The following is a 25,999-nucleotide window of genomic DNA, read 5'->3' as shown; positions in this document are numbered from 1 at the left end:
TTGTAGTCATCTGGAAAGCATGTGAGCGAAACTAAGTTACATAATTTTATTTGTCTTCGGGCATACTTCACAGAGGTACGGCATCATAAAGAATGTCATAATTCCTTAAAATAATGATACTATGGCGACCGATGTTTACACTTTGCCGTCCAAAATTAAAATGCTTAAACTTGTTTCTGCGCACGTCTGTCTGCGCATACACTCGCCTGAATTAATAAGAACTAATAACAATATTTGGGACTAATCAGAAGATTTTCTGAACTTATTTGAAATGGCCCTTCTTGGGTAACATCGACCCATTTTAAGGCTAGATTTTTTTTTTTTCAATAGATCTGTTGAGGCGAAATCTACGACAGATCTGGGATCGACGTCACCTCAGCCTCCTTCTATCCCTTGGGGTTGCTGCTGTCATCTCAACTCAATCACAATTATTTTATAATACTTGAAATATACACATAATTTTTTTTTTTTTTTTTTTACACAGGAATCGTCACTTATCAAGGACCGGAGGCCACTCGATGATAAGGACTAATGGGTATACATTAGTCAATGTGATTATAGCGTAAGTAGTGTGAATTTTGTAAATTGGATTACCTAGGGGGACGGTTCATCAAGAATTTGTTTACATTGGACTTGAAGACAATCAGATTGTAGTCAGCTGGAAAGTAGGCAATCAGAAGAGAGTTCCGCGGGCGTGCAGTTCTAAGAATGAAGATTTGTTCATGGCATCTGTATTTAGGTTTAGGCACAGATAAAGAGTGTGGGATATTATTGATAGTGGTTTTAGCTAGACGAGTGTTTTTCGTAAAAGTTTAGCGAGTGGGGGGGCATAGATTGAAGCTCAGCTGAGCATTTGCCGTGAAAATAATGATAAAGCAGAGACAATATTACTAGCGCGAGGTAAAATACAAGGTTGAGAAACTGGAGCGATTTATCCTTCTTTCGAGGGTAGATGGGACTCTCTTAAGCGGTGGTAGGCGTCACGGTAGGCGTCTAGTGATGGTGTCAGGATAAAAAATACCCTTGATAGCCCTGGCGAAGCATCAAGTATTCGGCTACCGACAAGATTTGAATTACACTACAAACTCGTGTAGGTTCAATCTCGGCTGCGGCCGCGCTAGATGGATTAGCGGGTTGCTGATTTCAAAAGCTTTTAAAAATTATTTAGGGCGATCAGCTAAAACCGTAACCAACACATTTAGCACTCCAAACGCGTTCCTTTACCGTTTGAGCTATCGACAGATAGATAAGAAAGATTTTAAATTAAACCAAGTATAGCTCTGAATGAATTTACGCATGCGCAAAAATAATAGATATATGTCGGCAATTTGAAATGAACAGTTTGCACGCGTTATTCACCACCCAAAACAAAGATTTTACTCCTTATAATAAATCCTTGTTGCATGATTACTATTTTCTGTTAATTTCTGTATTATGTGGCTAGTAGTTTAAGAGTTTATCAGTTAAATATTTACACACAAACAGACACACGTACATACATCTACTGTTTTTATTTATATATAGTAAAAGCATGTATAAATAGTCAATCGGTATGGCTTCTTTGGTAAGCGAACCTATCAGAACTTTAGAATCTAGAATTACACAATTTTAAACGTTAAACTGTACTGCAGCCGTGCTGCTTAACTCCAGATGTTTAATACTAAGTTTTATTTCACAGATATCTCGTCATAAATATGCAAAATTTGATAGCAATACAAATAAAATAAAAATACAACAGAATCTAGACATTAATTCCATAACGTAAATCTAAAATTTTCTTTGTGGATATTGTTTTTTGTTTTTGTTTTGTTTTTTTTATTGCGCTCGTTCAAAATAATTTAAAACTTCAACTTTGGAATGATACAAACATCATACCAAAAAAAAAAAAAACCGGAACGGACCAGGATTTATTATTTAAAAAGAGGTGTTTGTTTTACAATCCACGGAGGTACGAAAACGTGGTCGAAAACATATGTATGACAAACAAATGTTATCAAAGGCAAAATAAATTACTCTTCTATCTATCTGGAAACGTTTAATAGTTTTACTCACTTTAAAACGTTTATACGGTTCGAAAAATACATTATAATCATACACATTATATAAATTACTGTTAGAAACCCACCCAATATATTTTTACCATGGGTGGGTTTCTAGCAATATTTTATATATTGGGTGGGTTTCTAGCAGTGTTTTATGTGTTTTTTTTGTTTTTTTTTTAAGTAATTATCAAACCTTTAAATAAGTGTTTATTTCCGGTTATTTTTCTTGTTCTCAACTAACGCTCGACACTATGTTTTCGAATCCAATAAATGTTTTAAAGTGAGTAAAATCACTAAAAACTTTTCCAGGTAGGTAGAAGAGTAACTTATCTTACCTTTTCAATCATGTATTTGTTATACATTTGTTTTTGTTTTGTTTTGTTTTTTCTTACCATTTTTTGTACCTCTGTGGATTGTAAAACAAACCTAAAAAAAAAAGAAGAAAAAGAAATAGACATGGAGTTATGTGCGTTTGGAATTTTTAACGGCTATGTACGTTAGGGAAACAAAAAAAAATATATTTTCACTAGTCACCAATAAGATCCAGTGTGAATTCACCTGTAGACGATCGGAGGATACATCGGCCAAAACGTTGGGAGAAAAAAAAACAACTAAGGTGAGAACAATAGTCCAAACAATCCAAATAAACCAAAAAATAATTGAACTTTGGAGTTTTTGACAAAAGTATCCTTACTTTACATCTGTACCAATTTTTTTTTTCTCTCGAGATAGGTAGGCGTCTAATTATGCAATTGTTATTGCGAAGAATTGCAGGTGCGTGGAACATATTTTTAGCCTTTGTTTACTGCAAACATTGCTGCAATCTACACATCGCTAATATTTCTTTAATCTAACTGTTTCTTAGGGCATTTTGGGACCGAAAACAAATATGTTTATTTTTTTTTTTTTTTCAAAGTACGTAAAGAATTTCACGAATAAAAAAAAAAGTAAAATAAAAGATGGCGAACATTATGGAATGATGATAGAATTTACATGAAGTTGAAGCAAAGAAAATTCGAGTCACACATAAGAAAAGAATAGTTCTTAACCAGTAACATATTTTAAATTTCATATTTATTAGTAGAGAGTCAATTTTCTATTTACTGTTATACTAGCTGGCAGCCCGACGTTGCCCAGTCGTGCAATGAGCTTAAAAATGATATTTTAATTCATGCAGATTGCATAATATTATTATATAGGGTGGACCATAAGTCACGCACCAAAGAATTAAGTGGTGTGAAACTGTAAAATCTGCGGGGCAAAATATATTTTCTTTTCTTTGAGTATAAGATACATCTTTTATGATTGTATCAGCGTGTACAACGTGTTTTTCAGTTTATTGGTCAAGTTTGGTTTTAATAAATAACGTTTATTACTATCTGAATTATTTCAAATCCTTTGGTGCGCGACTTATGACTCACCCTGTAGAATCAATCTTCTATGCCATCCATCCAGCGCAGCCGCAACAGAGGTTGTAGTGTAATTCAAATCTTGTCGGTAGCTGAATACTTGATGCTTTAGCTAGGGCTATCAAGGGTATTTTTTATCGTGACGCCATCACTAGATGGGGTGCCTACCACGGCTTAAGAGAGTCCCTGTTGACTAATTCGGAAAGAAAAAAAGAAAGAAAATAATACTGATAATGTAGTTCATCAAATTCCGTCTGTGTTTGTTTACAATAACATGTCACCTGATATTTGGGCTCGATGGTGAATGCCCTTAAAAAGTCACTTCTGATTAATGTTTAGTTTTAAAATATGCAAACGAAGAAATGATTTGCGGCGATTTTAAATGGTACCTCTTCCTTTATCACTAACTGAACTCATTAATAAGAAAAAAACGAAGAAAATTCGAGTGACACATAAGAAGAGAATAGTTCTTAATATGATATTTTAAATTTCATATTTATTATTAGAGTCAATTTTCTATTTACTGTTATACTAGCTGGCAGCCCGACGTTGCCCAGTCGTACAATACGCTTATAAATCATATTTTAATTCATGCAGATTGCATACATATGATTATAGAATCAATCCTTTATTCTATCCTTCCAGCGCGGCCGCAGCTGGGATTGAACTCACTACAAGAGTTTGTAGTGTAATTCAAATCTTTTCGGTAGCTGAATACTTGATGCTTCGCCAGGGCTATCAAGGGCATTTTTTTTTTTATCGTGACGCTATCACTAGATGGGGTGCCTACCAGAGCTTAAGAGAGTCCCAGCTAGTCTTCAGAGTATAGACCGCACCAGTTTCTCAACCTGGTATTTTACCTCGCGGTACATACAGCGCGTCGCCTTCCCAAATGGTTGCCCATCTGGTACTGGCCAGACTGAGCCTTACTTATCTTCGGTGATGTGACGAGAACCGGTGTGTCAACGTAATCGTGCCTCTAGGGAGTATTATATATTACGAGGAATAATTCGCCAGGCGAACTTATTCGCAAAAAAAAAATAATAATAATAATTATAATGTCGTTCATCAAATTCCGTCTGTGTTTGTTTACAATATCACGTCAGCTGATATTTGGGCTTGACAATGAATGCCTTGGAAAATGGTACCTCTTCTTTCATCGTAAATTGAACTCATTAATAAGAAAAAGTTAAAATAAAATGGTGAGGAACACTCGGGCTTGAATACGGGAACTTTCAATCTGTAGTCGAATGCTCTATCACTAAGCTATATTTCCAGATTAAAGTAAATCTGTTTTTAAGAAGAAATGATTTTCTGAAATTTTATTATCTCCCTTGCCGGCGTAATTTAAAATATCCCCCTTGAGAAATATTCTTTTTTATCTATAAAAGATACCTACTTTTAAGATCCAATTTTTTTCTATTTTCGATCCCTATCGGTTGAATTTCTGTACAACACATATCTAAGAACACTGCAAGACATATAAATTAGCTTTGTTTGAAATTTTGCAAAAGATAGGTTCAGCTGTTTCGGAACCTATAAGGACGGAACACACACACACAAGCAATAAAATTTAATTCTCTAGCGCTAATCGCTACCATATAAATTAAGGATAGATAGATATCAAAACTTTTTTAAAAAAATAACGCAGTATAACGTATAAATGTATATTTCTGTATACATAGAAGAGCAATGTATGTCGGCTTATGTCTGCCAAGTTCCAATTTTTCAATTTCACCTCTTAACAGCTATTTTTATCGACTGAAAAACAAATCTTTAAATAGATATTTAAAATAATAATTTAAACATTTTGAATATATACTTAAGCAACAACAGATGCCACATACAAATTCAATTAGCAACTATCTTATGTAACTTTCGAACACCATTTTAGACACAGTAAGTCGTTTTCGCAAAATACTACATTGCATTCTAGGAGCAACACCACCAAAATCGCAACATATTTAGAGGAAGGAGTTCCTGTTTTCCCTCTAACTATTTAGCCCTCTCACCACCACAATCCAACACCGGAAGAAGGTCTTCACTTGTAACATATTCTATGCTTACACCGCCATTAACTAATAATAATGTCTCCCTCGGGAAAAACTAATGTAAACAACATAATAAATATACTATTAACATTCTTTTGTTGTTGCTATTTTTAGCGATATAAGCATGTTGGACGATTAATCAAAATTGAAATCGGGAATCAGAAAAATCGGAAGTTTTGAAGGTATCAGAATCAGTATCGACATCGGAAACATCTGTACCTATTTTCCGATGGCAAAAACGATTCTTTTTAATTATCTATTTTTAATTTCATTTTGTTTAAAATAAAATATTTCACTGCTGGTAATAATAAAATGATAAATACAGTGTGGAACAATAAGATTGTCTCCCTAGAAAAGATTCCATTTCCGTTTCATGGAAACCGGTTTTCTTTTTTTTTTCTTTTTTTTTTTTTTTTTTTTTTTTTTTGGTGCATACCATCTACTAGTTGGCCAGTTGTGTACAAATCCCAAGAGCGATAAGAACCTTCTATTATGTCTGAAAATGAGACAATTTTCAACGAACGAGATCGGAGATACGCCGCTGTACAGTGCATGCTCTCTACCGATACAAGTTATGACAACGGGACCATTTCCAGCACCCTCAAAATGCAAATTCGGACAGTTCAATGCTTGAGGGCACATCTCGACAAAGTTTCCGGCCACGGTTATGGTCTTTGGCATGGTTCCAAGTGAGAGCCACATCATGCCACTTCACATCTCTGAAATCGTCTTGAAAGTCAACACCAAAGTGTATACTGAAGAGTGTGGTAATCCCTTGGTGCAAACAGGTGGCTATTTGGCAGACTCTGGATGTGGCAGTGGGACTCGGCACCGGCCCACAAGTCCAAAGAGAATCAAGCTTGGCTTCAAAAGGAGTGCTACGATTTGTATCCTACTCTCATTGTTCCCCTTTTCCCCCGACATGAATCCCCTGAACTACTTCGTTTGGTCATACATCAAGAACATTACCAACATGACCTCCCACAACACGAAAGCCAGCCTGATCGCCGCCATCCACCAAATATTCACCAAGCTCCCACTGGCGCTTGTGGAAAAGGCATGCTTTTAGTTCCGAACCCGTATCGAAGTGGTGATTGAGGCTGAAGGCAGCTACATTGAATATATGTCAGTTCTACTACATAATCAAGTTACTTGAATTGATTTTTTCAATAAAAGTTTTAAAATAAAGCTGCAGTGCTGTTTTCTTTGGGGCGATGCTTTTATCGTTTCTTGTCTGTATTTACTTATTTTTAAACTAAAACTTAAACTAAAATCTATAGATAATCCCCACGAGTGTGTGTGTGCTTTTTTTTTATTATTATTTTTTTCTTTTGAAGATTGTAACGCAGGGTATGGGGCATCTAAACCAGCTGCCAACATTGTCCTGCTTTTTATTGAAACCAACCGAGAGCTCTTTTTAGTATTCTCGTTGTTCCCTTAAGTGCAATTGTCTAGATCTCTTTTGCACTTGGTTAACCAGGAATATTAGTTAGGTAGGACTTCAGGTTCTTCTTCATAAACCCTGTGGCACCTATAATAACTGGTATGATTGATATCGTCCTAAGATTCCAGTTTCTTTTCATATCATACATGAGACCTTGATATTTGGTCTGTTTCTCCCTTTCGGCTCTGTTCAGACCTCCATCATTAGGGAAACTCACTTCAACCAAGGATGCCTCTCTCTCTCTCTCTCTCTCTCTCTCTCTCTCTCTCTCTCTCTCTCTCTCTCTCTCTGACTTATTCCATATAACTATGTCAGGTTTCACAGCAGCGTTTTCAAGTTAGGTGACTGTAGGGATTACATAGTCGTAATATATAAGTCATTTCCAACTGTTCTTTCAGGTTGATGTTCCCAGGCTGCTACATTGGGTGTTTAATTTTTTACAGATGGTCCAGTGGATGTACATACATACTCCATCATATCCCGTTGTGTAGTAGCCACCCCCCAAAAGAACCTTGCAACTTGATACTAGATGACTCACACTTTCCAATTCCGTGTGGCAGAATCCGCATTTGCTTTTAAGTTTGAGAAAATATATGCACATTTAACATATGTTTTTACGGTAAGCAGAGATGCGCCATTGAATTCCTCCGTGCAGAAAAATTGAACCGATGAACATTTCTCGCCACTTTTTGAAGGTTTACGAAGCCGATGCAGCTGATATTAGCGCAGTTAGGAGATGGGTTCGTCGATTTCAGAGTAGTGACAAAGCATGATCCGGACACCCATGCACAGCCATTATCAAATCGCTGGCAAAAATGCATTAAGAATAGTCGTGACTATGTAGAAAAAATTTAACATGTCCGTCACGTTTATATTTAAGATAAAATTTTCATTAGTTTGTCACACTTTTGTTTTAATTATCAACTAATTATGATATAACTTGTCTGTCATGCTTATGTTTAAAAAAAATAAAAAGTTTATAGTAAAATATTTAGAGATTTATAAAGAATCCGAATCGGCAGTTGCATCGGAATCGGGAATTTAGTACGGAATCGGTAATTGTATCGGAATCAGGAAAAATATTGGAATTGTCCCATCACTATTATTTGCATTTAATTTTCGCTTTCTTAAGTGGTGAAAGAGTTACCTCCCCCTTTTTTTTTTGTTTCGCATCGCCCCCTTTTAAACGATAGACAGACAGAGAGACAGACAGATAATCCTTATCGATGAGTAATTTGCTTGTTTATTTATTTATTTATTTGCGGACTGTTATCCTCCTCTTATCTCGCTTTCTTCTTTGGATTTATAAAGCCAAAAGATCCAACCTTGATCGCCCTTTGGGCGCCTCTGGTGCACTGGATAAAGGCGTTGAATCTCTTCGCTTTCTAGGTGAGCATTGTCTGAGGATAGCGGTTTCAATCCTACCCAAAGCAGACCAGAGGATTAGTTGGCCAAAATATGGTGAGACGACAACAACTATGGAAGGCAGTAATTGCTGAGGATACAGTTAAGAGACTCAGCATTCCTATCTCGTTGCGGTTATCCACCTGACGAAGGCCAGAGGAATAGTTAGCCGAAACGTCGTGAAATAACAACTATAAAGATGAGGAAAACAGTCCGCAAATAAATAAACAATATTATTATCTTTTTTCCAAACGGATCGATTAAAGAAACACATCGTTTGTTTTCAACAGAAAAAAAAACGAAGAAGGGATTGAAACTAATGAGGAAGTAATGGAGAAGTTCGGAGAAAATATGATCGGACATTTATTTCTGGTTCAAGTTTCAAGGGTTTCTTACCAATTTGACCCCGCGTTTTAATTAAAGGAGAATAGAAAGTGGATCTTCGCTTTACTTTCAGCAACCGCGTAAATCTCGTTTCTTTATTTTGCTGCTTTGCTTAGTAGTCACATTCTATGAGTGATGTTTCTGACAAAGACGGAAAAATTGCTGTTTTCTAGACCAGAATCTATTCTATCCAACATTTATCGTTGGCAAGTTTGTTCTACTTTTTTTACCTTGAAGTATTATTTTAGCCTCTTACATTAAGTGACTTCATGTGTTGGTAATGTTTTCGTTTTGCGGCATATCAGCCAGAAATGCCTTTATTAACAACACGCAAAACTAAAACTTCCCAAAACTGATCGTAAAAAAGAATAACATTTAAACACAAACGCATATATTTGAATCTATGTAGTTTTTTACAGTGAGTAATCAAGAAATACATAGAATAATAAAAATCTGTTCTACATACGTGCGCGGTCGCTTCAATTTTATTCTTTTTGATGCTGAATCAAATAATTTTGGAAAGGGTTTTTATGTGTCGCCTTCTTTATATCTTTGAATATTTATTATTTAAAGTCTTTGATGCTTCAAGTTCTTTATATGTTCAAGTATTTAGTCATAGTATTTAGTTTGGTTGTTTTTGATTTATAGCATGGCAACACATTTTGGGTTATTTAATGCCAAATTCAGTCATTTCGGAAAAAGGTATTACGTTTCAAGTTATTTATATCTTTAAATATTTATTCATACAGTTTGGTTTGTTGTTTTTTGTTTCAGATTTTGCAGAACATGATTGAGTTTTGTAAAGGGAAAGGAAACAAACAATAGCATCAATGTTTGGTGCATTTTAGGCCAGGAAGTTCGTATCTTCAGACAGGCTGATCTGGTAACATCAGTCCTATACCATGAGCAAATGTGTTAATAACTGTGGCCATCATATAAGCAGAGAGTTATTTATATGGACATGTCCGTCTATAAAGTAGTAAATGTTAAAGCGAAACCGTTATATTCAAATTAATCCAGAAACTGGAGTGGGGCGATTATGTAACACGATATAACCCTCATATGCCGAACAGACACAAATTATCTTGCTTATGACCTGGGGTTAAGGGTGTTTGCACTTGACAAAAAATGTCCCATATGCCCAGAGGGAGGATATGATACAGTCCTAGTCAAAATTATAAGATGACTTAAGAAAGTAAGCGTTTACGCATAATATCGAATTTTTAATCAAACAAATGGTTGAAACTATTGCCAAAAGGGAAAATATGATGGAAAAAAATGAAATCTGCTTCATTCAAAACCTTAACCCTCATCTAATAATTATTTTTTAAAAAACAAACATTTTCACCTGGTCAAAATGATAAGACCACTGAAAATTTATCTAACAAAAGGCAATTATAAATTACTAAAAGTGGTTTCAATATTTAGTATAGCCTCCATTATTACGAATTACTTCAAAAATTCTCTTCGGCATGCTTGCGACGAAGCGAAGGAATGTTATCCCATGTACTGAAAACTGAATCAGAAAGTTCCTTTATCGAATCATACTGGGTTCCATCCTTGAACACTTCTTTTGCCATCCATCCTGAAAGATTTTCAATGGGATTGAGGTCCGGAGAACATGCTGGATGATCTAACAATTCTATATTATTTGAAGAAAAGTATTCTCGTGCTTGTCGAGAAGTGTATATCGCAGCGTTGTCTTGCTGGAAAACCCAATTTCTTCCACACAGACGTGGACCTTCAGTCCTGATAGAAGCATTTTCAAGCATTGAAATGTACTTCAATGATGTTTGCCGGCCTTTCACTACTTGCAACTTTAGGGTCCCAGCTGACGAGAAAGCACCCCCGATCATTAAAGTCCCTCCTCCACTATGCCGAGTTGAAAAAGTCTCTTTGGGCAAATTTTTATCATGCCAATAGTGCTGAAATCCATCTGGACCATCTAGATTAAACTTTTTCTCATCGGAGAAAATTACATTTTCCCACTTCTCTTCATCCCAAGTCTGGTATTTGGTGGCATATTTAAGTCGGTTAGTTTTGTGCTGTTCAAGAAGACGTGGTTTCTGCAGTCGCTTTAAATGATTGAACCCCTTCATTTTCAGATGGTTTCTGATGGTTTTAGGACTACATTCTGCTGCTGTTTGGCTTTTCAATCGACTTTAGCTCATACTAGAGGGGATTTTTTTAACTTCTTCTGATACGGCGATCCAGTGATGGGGTTATTTTTTTTTTATTTATTTATTTATTTTTTATTTATTTATTTTTTTTTTTTTTGTCGACCTGGATTCTTTTTGTGCCCATATTGATCTGGATTTCTTTAAAAATTTGTGATGACCGTTTTGCTATGATTGACTTCGTTTGCAATGGATCTATGGGAGAGTCCACCCCTATTGAGCTCAACGATCCTTCCTTTCTGAAACTCTGATAATGTTTCCCTTTTGCCATTTATAATTTACTAAGATGTTTTTTATCCACGAACAAGTTGCTTTTAGTAACATAGAAAGGTTTTCGTATTCATTTTTTTCAAAACTAGCCGATTTTATTAAAGTGGTCTTGTCATTTTGACCAGGTGAAAATGTTTGTTTTTTAAAAAATAATTATTAGATGAGGGTTAAGGTTTCGAATGAAGCAGATTTCATTTATTTCCATCATATTTTCCCTTTTGACAATGGTTTCAACCATTTGTTTGATTAAAAATTCGATATTATGTGTAAACGCTTACTTTCTTAAGTGGTCTTATGATTTTGACTAGGACTATGCTTTTATCGAGATGTGGAAGAAAATTAATTTCTCAACGAAGTAAAATAAAAAAAAATTTTGAGACGCATGGTCTAGCTTAAAGTATTGAAAAATATCGCTGTAAACTACATGTTTTATATTAAGCCAGAAACCACCCTGCAGGTGATGATAATAAAAGGTAAAAAGATATTACGAGAGAGAAAGGGAAGAGAATTAAAGAGTAAATTAATTAAGGGAGAGGGAGAGAAAAGGACTTCGGGGGAAAGAAAGAAAAAGGAAAAAGATAATTAGAGAGCTGGATTAAGAGAAAGAGAATAGGAGAAGGGGTAATCTCCAACTGATAGAGGAGGAAATGCTAATCTCAAAGTGATGGGGGTCGGAATTTTGGTTTCTATAAAACCGTTTGTTTTTTAGCAGATGTAAGAGACTTGCTCATTAGTCGTGGGACCGTACGCATCAGTTTGGAGGCTTTAGTTCAAAAACTGGATACATCTCTAAAAGAGTAGAAAAGCTCTTCCTCCTTTAACTGAGCAACCATCTGAAAGAATCCAAGTTGAAAAAATCCTGCATCTTGAAACTGTTAAGAACCCAAATAGTTTAACTTTCCTTGCACGGTTGTATCTGGAAATGTCTTATGAATAATTATTCTTATTCATAAGAAATTTATCTCTGAGTAATAATTGATTATTTAATTGCTTGGATTTGAAAATATTGTTTTTTATAGCCCAGATTTCCCGGAGAGAGGCGATATATCAGCCATTCACTAGAGCACTACAAAAAAACTCAACTGCAGCATCTGATGACAAGGGGCAAGTCAGCATGTTAAAAGTATTACCATATAGACTTAAGGTCGTGCATGTTTTGTGCGCTCTGAGCATCAGAGTGGTAGTGGTAGTTCCAGTAAAAAGTAAGAGTCTGGCTACATTTGAGGGGTCCATCACTTGACGAAGACTTAGGGTTTACCATGGGACTTAGGGCTAGCCTTTGCGTTTAGGGATTGGAGACAGTCTGGTTACACTAATTGATCCTGTGAGGCGAGATTGTGGCGAACACATTCGATATCGGTTACTCTAAAATTTTACCAAACCAGTGTGAAAATTTTGCTGTTAACTGCTTTGCCTCCTGTTTTTAAACTAATAATATTGTAACAGTCTGGCTCCACCATTAAATGACGACTGACGTGCCGATTCAGCATTTTAAGCAATGACGTATGCATGACGTCATGGAAGGGAATGCATATATAGGCAAAAAGATCAGAAGGAAGAGGGGGAGAATAAAAGAGAAGAAAAAGGAAAAGATGCGTGGTGATTGAGAAGTTACGCTAAAGTATGCGAGTCTCTTCCTCTTACTCCTTTTGAAACAAGCCGGCTAGTCTGGCAGCAATGTCTGGTGCAGTGTATTGAGAGCCAGCTGTGTCTGGTTGCATCTCTTGAAAGCCGTTTGTTGCCGTGTATTGAGAGCTGGCCGACGTGACGGTTAGCTAAAGAGAACAACAATGTTATAATTTGAAATATCTTAATGATAAACTTACCGTTTGATTAAATGTAATGCTTCAACTCGGTCATAAACTACAAAAGTCCTTAAGATACGACGAGCGTATTGGCAGGTCATCGAGGTCAATCTCTGTGAAAAGAAAAAAGGATATTCTCAATATGCGTCTATTTATTATTTGCAAAAAATAACTTTGCAAACTTAAGCGTGACAGACCAATGAAAATGATATTTCAGACTTAAGCGTAATAGATTGCATTTATTTGCTTCCACACGGAAGCAAATTAGACACAAGGTCGTGTTTTAAATGTGGAGTGAGGGGGAGGGGAAACTAGCTACCTCGAGGGAGTACTCTGACAGGGTCAAAAGTGACAATTGGTATGAAGGGTTTCCCCTATATTGACCAAAACTGATTGCTTCAAGAACAATGGTCTGATATGTGGGGTTGCCCCCACACATTACTTTGATTGCAGCATCTGAAGAACAGATACTACACTTTGATTTATTAAATCTTTTATTCGGGCTAAAATTACAATGTAAGTTCAAACTGAACAAAAATCTTAGGCACAAGGCCAACTCACTTTGATCTTTGCCTCCCGGGCCAAGAAGGCCGGGGGGCGATTACTTAAGCGTAATAGATCAATGAAAGCGCTATTTCAAGCATTAGGTTGACAGACGTACGCGTATTTCAAACTGAATCGCGATAGGTCGACGAATATGCAACAAAGAAAATAACATTATAATTGCTACATATTAATTGCTTTGTCATTTTAAAAAGCTCTGAAATAAATAAACAGGTTCTTTTATGTTGATTCAATTACTCCATTTTTTTTTAAATTAAAAATAATTGAATCAAGGCCTGTGATATGACTTTGGTTAGTTGTTTTGTTTTATGGCATATCAACCCTTTTTGGTTTATATAATACTGAATCGGAATTCATTTTGGTAAAAAAAAAATGCTTCAAGTTTTTATATCTTCAAATATTTATTCATTGTGTTTGGTTTGGTTGTTTTGTAGAGAAAAACAATGTCTTTGTTGCTTCGCAGAATACGATTGAGTTTTGCAAAGGGAAAGAAAAAGAAAACAATAACGTTTTAGATCAGGAAGCCAGTATCTTCAGGCAGACTGATCTTCTAGGAGTAATAATAAAGCTATCCGTACTAGTTTGACTTGTTTGTTTTAAATCTTTTTTGTGTTTCTTATATTTGGAATTTATGAGATAATTATAATTAAATTTGAAATAAGAACGTGTTCCTTCATAAGATAGTATGTGCATTAAACCTGTTTGCTAATCATTTTGTTTAAGCTGGGGATGGAGCATTCTACCGGATGCCAGACATTCACCCGCTATCTCATACATTCCAACCGAGAGATCTTTTTAAGATTTTAAGCGTTCCTTTTAGTGCATTTGTTTGAATCTCTCTTGCATTTGGTTCACCGGGTATATTTGCAAAGTAGTTTTTTTTTAATTATTTTTCATGAGTCTAGTTACTCCTATAATTACTCGATTGGTAGAGATCTTCCTAAGATTCCGGTTTCTTTTTATGTCGTACTTTGGTATTTCGTAATCCTTTCCCTCTCATCTTTTGGTCTTCGAGCCAAGATCAAAGTGTAGCATCTGTTCTAGTGCCCGACTTACATTTTTTTGTTCTCGGTTAGGGGAGGAGAAATCCTTCGCGACTGAGACAATTTTTTTTTAAATATCTTCCTCCACATTAAAAACCGACCTTGGTGTCTAACTCTGTCCTCGTGGGGAAGCAAATAAATAGGGACCCAGTATCATTCGGATCGGTTGTTTTTTCTGTTTGGTTTGTTTTTTTGTTTTTTGTTTTTTTCGGCATATCAACCCTTTTCAGGTTATTTAATGCCGAATCCAGTGATTTTGAAGAACAATTTTTTTAATAGAATTTTTTTTTTTCAATTCGGTTTATATTTAACCCATAGTTGGGACCCTAACAGGTACTACCACTCCGGGGTCAGAGTGGGCCTGGGAGCAGTGGCAATTAAAGAGTGGCTCCACACTAACTTCTATTAAGGATACTTCTTTCTCCTTGTCCCATATCACTATGTCAGGTTTAATAGTTCTGTTTTCTAGGTATGTAGATGTAGGAATTGTATAGTCATAGGGGATGGTGTATGACTTATTCCCAACTGTTTTTGTTTTCTGTTATATGTACCAAAGTCTTGTTGTTGCATTCGATATTCAACTTTTTACAGATCATCCAATGGTTATATTTCCACACTCCATTGTGTTGCATTGTATAGGTGCATTGTTTTCCCTCAGCAAAACCTTATAGATTGATATCAGATTGCTTACACTATCTACTTCTGTGTGGCAGAACCTGCACTTATTGTTATTGTTGACACCACTCATCTACTTAAAAGCATTGTTCATCAAACTTAGATCTTGGCCAGCCATTATAAAACTCTCTTGATCATCGTGTAGAGATCCTTTTTTTTAGCCAGTCTATAGAGCCTTCCTTTAATTCTATATAGTCCTGCGTGAATTAATCCAGAAAATACTTGGCACGCTGTTGGTTGGCCCATTTTTTCTAGTTATTTTGCAATTGAAAGTCTTAGTGTATTATTGGCGACTTTTTCGGGCTATTTCCTATTATCAGTGTTAGGCGATAAAAATGCTATTATCGGCCAACAAAATGTTATTTGTAACTTAAGCATGACAAAGACAGGGAGACCCGCTTAAAAGTAGCCCAGAAAAAAATCTAGTAGAGAAAAGGAACATTTTTTTATTGTTTAAATTACCTGTCGTATTATAAAATATGCTGAAAAGGGCTACTTTTAAGTGTAGTTTTAATAGTGGCTGAGGTTCGTCTTAACATTATTCTAGCAATCTAATCACATATTTGAATCATTAAACCCCTTTTTTTTTTTTGTCAGTTTGAGATCTGGTTTGGTCATTTAAAGTGTACTTTTCCAGGCATTACGTGCTCCTTCAGAAGGTGGGGTTATTTCCAACCAGGTAAGTAAACTCTCTATCGGAAATATCTTACGTGTCTATTCTCGGCTATTTTAGTATCCGACCGAAGTGCCCCTTTTATAAGGAGCCAGTTCTTCCCCCCCTTTCCGGCTTTGTCATACACCTTGATGTAATGGAGAGCAAGTCAATCCCGACCCCCAACCGCTGGTAGATAGACTCTTTTATAATGATGGACAATTGTATCTAAAATGCTGCTGCAAGGGTTACAGATCGACAAACTGGCAGATTAATAAACAACCTCTTTCATCGAAATGTGCAGATCATTTTGTTTGATCAAAAAGGAAATATATATGAAAAATTCTTACCGGTTCCATTATTCGCAGAGCTTCCAACTTGGCAGAATTTGAAGGAATCATAAAAAGGATCTTTTCAGCCTATATAAAAACAATAAACAAAATTAATATTTTGTAGAAATTGCATATAATAAAGTTACAAATTTATTTTATAATAGATCGAAAACTAAAACTTTATTGGACATTACTTTATTCGTAGATTTTAGTACGAATCATATGTATATATTTTGAACATGAAAAATATTATTAAAACCGCCAAAATATCTTCAAAATCTCTTACTTCATCAATGGCAATTCACCCTTAAAGATAATCACAAACAGAAATTTAGTAGAAATGCGTTGTATGCTACATTCCCACAAAAAAATTACGTGATTCGGTCGATGTACGATTGACCTTTCTCGCGTGTTTAGTCAGTAAATTTCAAACTTAGTTGATGTTGGTTCTACGTAAAAAGGAATTATAATTTTCAAAGGTATTATATTTTATTCGAATTTGAAAGATATAAAAATTAAATAAAATAGTAACAGAAATGCGCAGGGGTACGCAGGTGTTCTTAATCATTCCCGGGAAGCGCCGGATGCGTCCCGAAAATGGTTAATGACTATACCTAAATCTATCTCAATTAATGTCACCTCCTCATATATAATTTATTTGACATAATTACAACATTTTATGTTATTAAATGTGAAAATTAAAACTTCTGATCTGAATTGAAAGACCTACATCAGATCCATTGCCAAAACCACTGAAAAAAATGGTGAGATCGTTCCAAAGTATCTCACTCCCGACGTAATTCTCTGCTTGTACAAGAGTCCTAAGATATGTCCTAAGATGAAGTACTGTTGCCACATCTTTGTTGGAGCTCTTCAGAACACCCTTTCCTGTCTTAATACGATACAAAACCGACTTTTAAGTCTAGTGGACGATGACCTTTTCGCCTCCCTACTACATCTCTCTCGCATAAGAGACGATGCGACTCTATCTCTGCTCTATCGTTACTTTTATGGCATGTGCTTGAGCTCCAATCTATGATTTCTCGCTGAAAAACGTTCGCAACAAATACTCGCCTAGCTACAATAACCATTAACAATTTTCCTCACTCTCTATCTGTGCCTTAAACTAAACGAAAGTTTCATGAGCAGAGTTTGTTTGCTAGTATAATGCAATATTGTATCTACTTCCCGGCTGACTATAACATGGTCGTCTTCATGTCTAATGTAAATAAATTCATATTGAGTCGTCTTCTTAAATAACACTGGTCAAAAAAAATTGTCATGGTGACTAAGATGTTTCAGCTGTTTTTTACCTGATTTGAAAGCGCTGATTCCAGAAATGCTGTCACTTTTTTCTATCAGATCTAGTTTTTCTGCTATGGTATACCCCTCCCTCTGTAGGAAGCTGATAGCTACAATAAAAACTGGCAAATCGAAGAAAGAATATATTGAGGTAACTTTAAGACATGAAATTACATCAAAATGTTCGCAATTAAAGCTAGGAGTTTTAAAAAAAATCTAAGCATAGACATCATTGTCCATAAATTGACTTTTTACTGATTTTCTAAAATGGGGAATTCCGCCATCATTGTACTTGATAGACCAATAGTCGTCTGCAAGCATGGTGGCATCCAAACAACCTTGATAGCGAACTTCCATGTCGCTGATGTCTTGATGGAAGCGCTCTCCTTGCTCATCGCTCACATCACCCAGATTTTCTGGAAAACAGGCAAGATGGCTGTGAAAAAATGGGACTTGATGCTCATATTTGCACCCAGTTGATGGAGACTTATGAGTAATATTTCAACAAACTCTTTGTAGTTGGGCGCCTTTATTTTCCCCCAAAAGAATTTTACTACATTCATAAAGGCCGTCCAGGCATTCAATTCTGCAGGATTCATAAAATGAAAGAAATTTGCGTCATTCATTAAATTTTGAATCTGGGGCCCATCAAAAATTTCAGCTTTCAATTTCTCTATGGTTAGGCTTGGAAATTTCATGCAAATATTTTTAAAGCAGTCGTCATCTTTCTCAAGAGCCTTCACAAACTATTTTATGGTGCCAAGTTTTATGTGATGAGGAGGAAACAAAATTTTCGAACGCCCAACCAAAGGAGTAGCTAGAACATTCAAAGAGCCAGGAATCAGTTCACTGGGCACCGGACCAATTTTTTTTTATCCAGTGCTCTGTTATTGCCCTGCTATCCCACAAACACAAGAAGCAAGGAAATTGTGTATCCACCCTGTAGCCTGAGAGGAAACCCAACCATTTTCAAATCGACACATATGATCCATTGGTGGTGTCTGTCTTTTCCAGAAAAAATTTGATTTCATCATATTTTTCTTTGCGGGACGTTAAATGGCCTAGAGAAACTTATCCGTATAAGTTTCTATTGTAAAGAACACATTTTAAACTTCTTTTGAAATTGTCTATAAAAAAATGTTAATCTTACTGTTCGACACCAAGCTGCCGCAGCAGACCGGCAACGTCGTTACAATATATTATGTCGTTTTCCTGGGTGAAATATGGCAAGAATTCAATATAGTGTTTTCTATAGAAGGTTATAAGAATTACAGGCGGAAGCAGATATTTTTTTTCTTGGAGTCTTGAAGCTAAAAGTTCAGAAGATTCTTTGAAAAAGTTGAGCTCTCTAATCAGATTATTAAGTTCTCCTTGAGAAAAAAATCTATGGTAGTGAAGAAGGAGGAAAACTGACATCTGAAACAGTGGCTTCACTACGGTCAGTGGACAAAACAGATGCTTGGTCTTCCTTAGAACCAGGCAATTCCAATTCGGGCAAGCATTTAAACACTGGAACAGAAATTTCATTGCAGTGTGGAATTGGCCTAATTGCAGACTTGAGGCTTGGATAAACCAACGTTCCTGTTCTTCGTGTTAATTCCCTTCGTTTTGACTTCAGAGAACTAGCAGTCATCGAAATGGTTTTTCGGTTCACGCCGGACCATTGGAATACCAAAGCGGGGTGAATTTCTATTCTTTTTTTTTCTTTTTTGTCCACTGTTGAAGATACTCAACATATTGCTTGCATGCAATATGGGGTGCCCGTGCCACAGTGGGCCCAGAGGTGGAAATAGCCAAAATAAAAAAGTCTCAACAAAGATTTTTACAGGCTATAAACGTCATCTCCATCCAATTTCTGAATCAACAAAAAAAAATTAGGTCTCTAGCACATCATGGAGAGATTCTATCGCAATTTGAAATCATGCCAAAGTCGGTCACGCGTCGCGTCGCGGAACGATATGATTACGGCCTTATCTTGATCTTGAAGTAAGCAAGATAAGCACACTTCCAAAATTTCTGTTGGATTGCAACGCATATTCCTCGCAAATACAACAAAACACATTTGGATTGTTTAAACAACGTCGGCTAAATTTTTTCAATATTTTTATTATACAATAATTTATGCTCCAAACAACTGAACGGATTTCAGAGAACCTGCACAATAAGTAATTGTTAATCAGGTAGTTTGCTAAAAAAAAAATTTATCACGACCGTTCATTTTAAATAAGAACTATCCATAATATACAATCCTGATAATTTCGATGAAAGGGTATTTCGTCTTTGTAATATACTGCTTGGATAACTACTGTTTATTATGCAGATTTGATGGAGACATATGTAAATCCGTTGAGTTGATTTAGATTAAAATGATTGTAAGATGATCTAATAAATTTGCTCTAAAAACCTGCAACGTAAGTAAAATAATGCAACTTTATTAGTTCCTGTTTGACTTATAAATGAATTCCTAACATTAAGAGAATAAACCTCACTTTGACCCCAAAATCAACAAAAACATACCACAATCGGTAGGCTTTTTTACTACTCAGTGTCCATTTCTTACCAACTACATATCTCATTGTATAGCAAATTTGACTTTTACTTTAAGTTTTGTGATGTCAAAATCAATTAGCATACACTTGTGCGCAAAAAAATGGACCAAACAAATTTTATTGCACTAAAAGCTATATTGAACAAAGAACAATTGAACAAGGAAACTTAAACGAGACTAATAACACAGAACAAGACATTTCGTTTAATAAATGCTTAGGATGGAATCGCATTCCCTTTTGATTACTTTATAAGATCAATCCTTTTAGACACGCTCTCAACCAAAGTGGAACACTGTGAAGAGGAGATGTTATTCCATCCGCTTTGCACAGCTTCCCACAGTTTCTCAGAAGTATTTTTGGCCAATGCACGAGATATTATGGACGAGATATTATGGACGAAATATTCTCGATTGGGTTTAAATCATTCATCTAGCTAAAATATCACATCAATTGAATTATCAGAAAAACATTTTTTGTGACTTTAGCAATGTGTGCAGGGGGCATTATCATGTTGAAAAATAATGTTCTGGGATATTCCCAGCTTCTGGATACTTAGTTACAGTCCTGTTTCTAATATTCGATTGTATTCCTTTGCATTGATTGACTTCTCACATCTAATAAGTTCCCCAACTCCTTATCCTTGTTGCAGTAAAAGTTCCCCATACCATTATCCGTCTATTCCCGTGTTTAATTGTCGTTTTTATGCAACGGCGAAAATCTTTCTCCAGTTCTTCGATTGCACTGTTCGGGGGCATCGGGAGCATCACTAACAAAGACAAAATCTTGATTCATCTACCCAGAAAACATTCCTGAACCAGTCTGTATCTTTCTTGGCATACCACGAGAAAAATTTCTTTCTATCATTGATGTTCTTCTTAGAGAAAAATGGCTTCTTTTAGAGGAAAATCCTATTTCTTTCATTCGTCTATATATTGTATATCTAGAAAGAGAATTTTCAGCTCCTGTCTTGAATTTTTTGCTATGGTCAATATAAGTTTTCTTCAAAACAGTTATTTTTAGCCTGTGGTCATCCTTCAAAGTGGATGCTCTAGGACGAACAGATCCAGATTTCCCTTTTACCAAGCGTTCGACTTCGAACCGTTGACTAATTCGTTTCACTATGGAAAGAGATGTTTTCATATTTTCTTTTCTTAAAATATCAAAAATCTGCTTGTACGTCATTTTGAACTGCCTTAATCCTGCAATTCGGTTTTTATATTTTCGCCAAGATGCGGTCTCACCATTTTTGGGAATAATTTTTCCACTTATTATTATAAGCTATAATAATAATAATGATCTGCTAAATAGAAGTTTTCAGTTAAAATTAACAAATATTCATGAAAAGTATTGAAAAATCGATTTCTTTCTTCTTTCACTCTTGACCCATTTTTTTTTTTTTTTTTGCTTTTTTTTTTTTTTTTTTTTTGGTACATCACAATAATTATGTTGTTTTGGGCGAAAAACAAGAAAAAATAGGCTCCGTTATTCAATCCCAGACAACGCGGAGTCACCTGGATAATTTAACAAAAATGTTTTACGTGTGTTAGGTATTCACTTTTGACAGAGTGTTTATATTTCCAAGGAAATTTCCTTTATTTGTTTCATAATAATAAAAATGTTTTAGCAAATAGAAACGTTCGGATGAACACTTCCAGTTGGCATTTGAGAAAATACGTTAGAAGATAAACATGTTAGTTTATGAGGTGTAAGGTACCTGCAAACACTTCGTAGCATAAACTGGCTATGTTTTCGCAAACTAAACGTGTTTTCACTTAAAAATAAGAACATATAAACGCGAAAAAAAAAACAGATACAGTAAAAGAAAAAGTTACACGGTTTTAACCATTTATTTTCGAATATTACTTTTAATTTTATAAACCAAAATAAAAATTGTTACCTAATATATAAAAAGCAATATGTCAGTCTGTCTCCATATTTTCAAACTCTATCTCCTCCAAAAGTCGCAGAGCGGCGCTAGGGGCCTCAAATGATTGGATTTTTTACGGACCGTTCTTTTATGGGTCTTTAGCCGGTTAAAATAGTTTTTAAGGGGTCAAAATGGGTCAAAATTAAAAAATTGTTATACATTTTGTACATTCATTTTAATTTATTTTTAATCTTTAATTTTTAATCTATTCATATGCGTGTTACGTTGGTACAGTTTTGAATGCCATAGCTTTGGTTTCGGTTCTAGCTGATGGTACACAAACACTTTTTTACTTTTGAAATCACGACTTTATAATAATCTATCTATCTTCTCTTCTTCTCTGCTATATATCTTCTATTTCTATCTTTTTCTTTTCTATCTGTCTATCTCCTATCTATCTTCTTCTTTTATTCTATCTATCTTCTATCTATTCTATCTTCTATTCTATTCTTATACATATATATATATATTATATATATATATATATATATATATATATATAAAATGAACTCATTTTTCCCCGTGTGAGCTTGACAGTAATAGGATTAAAAATCACGACATTATATTCAAATGTAATGTCCCCACACTTCAGCACAGGATCTGAGGTGTGCTATAGGCCTACTACACTTACAGTTCCTTGATATTCATACATCTCTATATTTTTTCCGGTAAGAGTTCACTGCCACAATCGGTTAGAATCAATGGAAGTTGTAAAATCTTTTCTCCCTATTCGATTCATACTCCACCCGCGACCACTTAACGCCGCTGCGAATACGTCCACAGGGGAATATACGAGGAACACCGACTTGAGTTCTTAGTTGCTTAAAAAATATGGATTGGCATTTTTCCATCGGGTGAAACGACTTTACATTTCAGTTATTCTGTGGATTACTTGTGCCATTTTATAAATTTCTTCTTCTTTTCTTCCCTTTATATATTTTTTCTTTTTTTTTTTTTTGTTGGGGGTGTGGGTTGCGATTCGAAGGATTACTTAAACAAAAAAAACTAACATTGGATTCCAGTTTTTACAAGAAACTTTAACAGTCAGCTGCCAGCGTTCTTCAAATCTTGCACCGATTAGTCGCTTTAATATTTTATTTACTGTCTTTATACTTCTATTATGTTTGCACTGATTCTGTGGATTACTTGTGCCATTTTATAAATTTCTTCTTTTTCCCCCTTTTTTCCCTTCTATTTATATTTTTTCTCTTTCTGTAGTGGGGTGGGGGTGCGATTCGAAGGATTACTAAAACGAAACGAACTAACATTGGATTCCAGTTTTTACAATAAAACTTTAACAGTCAGCGACCAGCGTTCTTCAAATCTTGCATCGATTAGTCGCTTTAATATTTTATTTACTGTCTTTATGCTTCTATTATGTTTGCACTGATTTCATACGTGATACTAGAGGGGAGAGCTGACTTCCTATTTTCGGATTAGTTACTTATTCATTATTTATTTCTATATATTGCATTTCTGAGAGTTTCATTAGCACAATTACTATTACGCTATCGATATTGGAATCAGGCGAAATTCAGATTGGTTAACAGCGACAACAAAGAAAACAATAAAAAAAGAAACAAAACAGACCAAAAAAAAAAACAATATTAAAAAAATTTAAAAAACGGTTTTCTGGTTTTATTTATTAATTTTTTTTTTTCATTGAAACAAAGCAAAATAAATAAATAAAATATAATAAACATATTTTAATTATGCACGGAATGTTTTATTTTTTTTAATTTTGTTTTTCCATTTAAAAAAAAATGAGATTTAAATAAACATATTTGCATTTTACGCGGTAACTTTTGGGGGATTTTTCTTCTTTTTTTTTGCCTTTTTGTCCCTTTGATATTCTTTCACGTTCGTTTTGTTTTTTATTCCTTTCAATTTTACGCATCATATATTAGCTAAACCAAGACGGGGGCCATCTATAAGTATAAAAGCTAAAATTTGTGTGTGTGTGTGTGTGTGTGTGTGTGTGTGTGTGTGTGTGTGTGTGTGTGTGTGTGTGTGTGTGTGTTCCTTCAACCTAAACTCGGCCTCCTTCTGCTACTACGATAATGACGTCATGTTTTACCTAGAAAAAGTTGACATTAGTTTCAACCACCTGCGAGTATTTTTGAAGCGTTAATTTTATCCGTTCTCAATTGTGTGTCTCTTTGGCGTAATGTGTCAGGTATTTTTTCCGCCTTAGCCTCGATGCTTCGGGTTTGAGCCTGTCTTCCTACATAAACCTTTTTTACATTTGTTCGCAGTTTTGCTTTGTTTTGTTTTTTTTCTAATTTTTTATAACATCGTGTTTTTTTTATATCAAAACAGGGTCCCCCTCTTACATGCACACCTCCAAACACCCGGGAAACGCCGGGTACTCCCCGCTAGTATATCTATAAAGGTGAAATTTTCTGTGTGTGTCTCTGTATGTACATTTCCCTACCAAACTACTCTGTCAATTTTCAATCTACAGACTCAAGATTTTACATAAGAGGTATTGAGATCTGGGAAAGTCCTTCCAATCGGTTTTCGGATAGAAATTTAGCTGTAAAGGAGTCAAAGTTCAACGATTCGACCTTTGAAAACTCTACTAAACTCCTCCGCCAATTTTGGGTATAAATTCTTGAAATTTTAGACGTAGACTACTTGGACATGAATAAAGCTTTTAAATTAGATTGAGACCAAGATAATAAATGTTAAGGGGTCACAATTAGAATCAAAGTTTTTAAAAAATTGACCTATGCGTTGCCCGGGTGTTTGGATGAGGATGTTGAGCAAAAAAAAGATAGGAAGGCAGGCTCGAGCCCGTATCGCGAAGGAGGAAAAGAACGGGAAAAAAACTGATCCCTTTGCTGTTATGACCATCGTCAAACCGGAAGTGACTTATTTGTAAATTAAGGCTAGACAATCAAAAGGAGAGGATAACTTTCAAAAATATCGGCGAAAAAGCGACCCCCTGTAGAAAACTGCTCAGTTGAAGGTGAAGATATTAATGCAGATGCAGCGGGCAGAACAACTCATAGCTTTTCTATATCTCATTCCCTATCACAAATGGTTACGTTTCCCTGACCAGTAAGAACAACACGCATCATTTCTAGATCTGTTTTTGACCACAGTTCCCGATTATTGTATAACGAATGTCGACAGCCCACTTGGGAATGCAGTGATAATGGTTGAAATCGCCCTAAATACTAGAGCTAAGACGGAAGAGCCAGTGCTCAAAACAACGAGATATCATAAAAAGGCTGACTGGGAAGCCATCAAAGATCTTATCAGAGATGCCCCATATTTTTTCTCTTCTTGCTGAACAGTGCACAAATGAGACCACTGAATGGTTCAAAACTATAATCGAAGCACATATTCCCATGCGGAAATTTTATAGCAAGCCCCACTCTCCCCAATGGTTTACTTCGACTTGCACAACTGCCATTGCTCAAAGGCAGCATGCATACCGCAGATTTAACCGACATAAGTCCAGTTCAAACAGACAGAAATATATAGAAGCTAGAAGTAACGTTAAGAAAGAAATAGCGACAGTTGAAAGAGAATTTACGGAAACCACTAAAAAACGCATCGAAGCACAAAAACTAGGAACTCGTGACTTCGTGAAAATCTACAACAGTGTAGTAAATAATGGGCAATCAACAATTCCCCCACTAACCAACAATCACGAGGTTGTTTGCTCAGCAACTGAAAAGGCTAGCATGCTTTCCAGTCGGTTTGCCTCAAAATCCAGGCTGGACCCTTCCAACCACCCCCTACCTGGCTTTCCTATGCGGACAGACGCCATGCTAGACGATCTGAAAATCACCCCTGCTCAAGTGCATGATATCATAAAAATCCTTGTCACTTCAAAGCATGTGGACCCGAACTCATCTCAGCTGTGCTATTAAAAAAGTGCTCAGCCGAAGCAGCTCCAGTTCTCTCCAAACTCTACAACAAATGCCTTAATGAATTTTGCTTTCCATGCTGTTGTAA

General features: G+C 35.5%; 1 protein-coding gene across 1 annotated transcript in view; it reads right to left on the bottom strand.

Annotated features, from left to right (window-relative positions):
• The window catches only part of LOC145277007 (uncharacterized), an 85,918-nt gene that overhangs the window by 26,108 nt on the left and 33,811 nt on the right, over positions 1–25,999 (bottom strand). The window contains exons 3-4 of the mRNA XM_080128607.1: positions 16,271–16,339; positions 13,008–13,099 (exon numbers count right to left, since the gene is read on the bottom strand). Of these exons, the coding sequence (XP_079984733.1) occupies positions 13,008–13,099; positions 16,271–16,339 (161 nt within the window). The remainder of the gene's footprint in view (positions 1–13,007; positions 13,100–16,270; positions 16,340–25,999) is intronic.

Source organism: Euprymna scolopes, chromosome 1 (assembly GCF_053919585.1).
Source record: "Euprymna scolopes isolate OS-2025 chromosome 1, ASM5391958v1, whole genome shotgun sequence".
Classification (NCBI taxonomy): domain Eukaryota; kingdom Metazoa; phylum Mollusca; class Cephalopoda; order Sepiida; family Sepiolidae; genus Euprymna; species Euprymna scolopes.
This window is presented reverse-complemented; position numbering and strand designations above follow the sequence as displayed.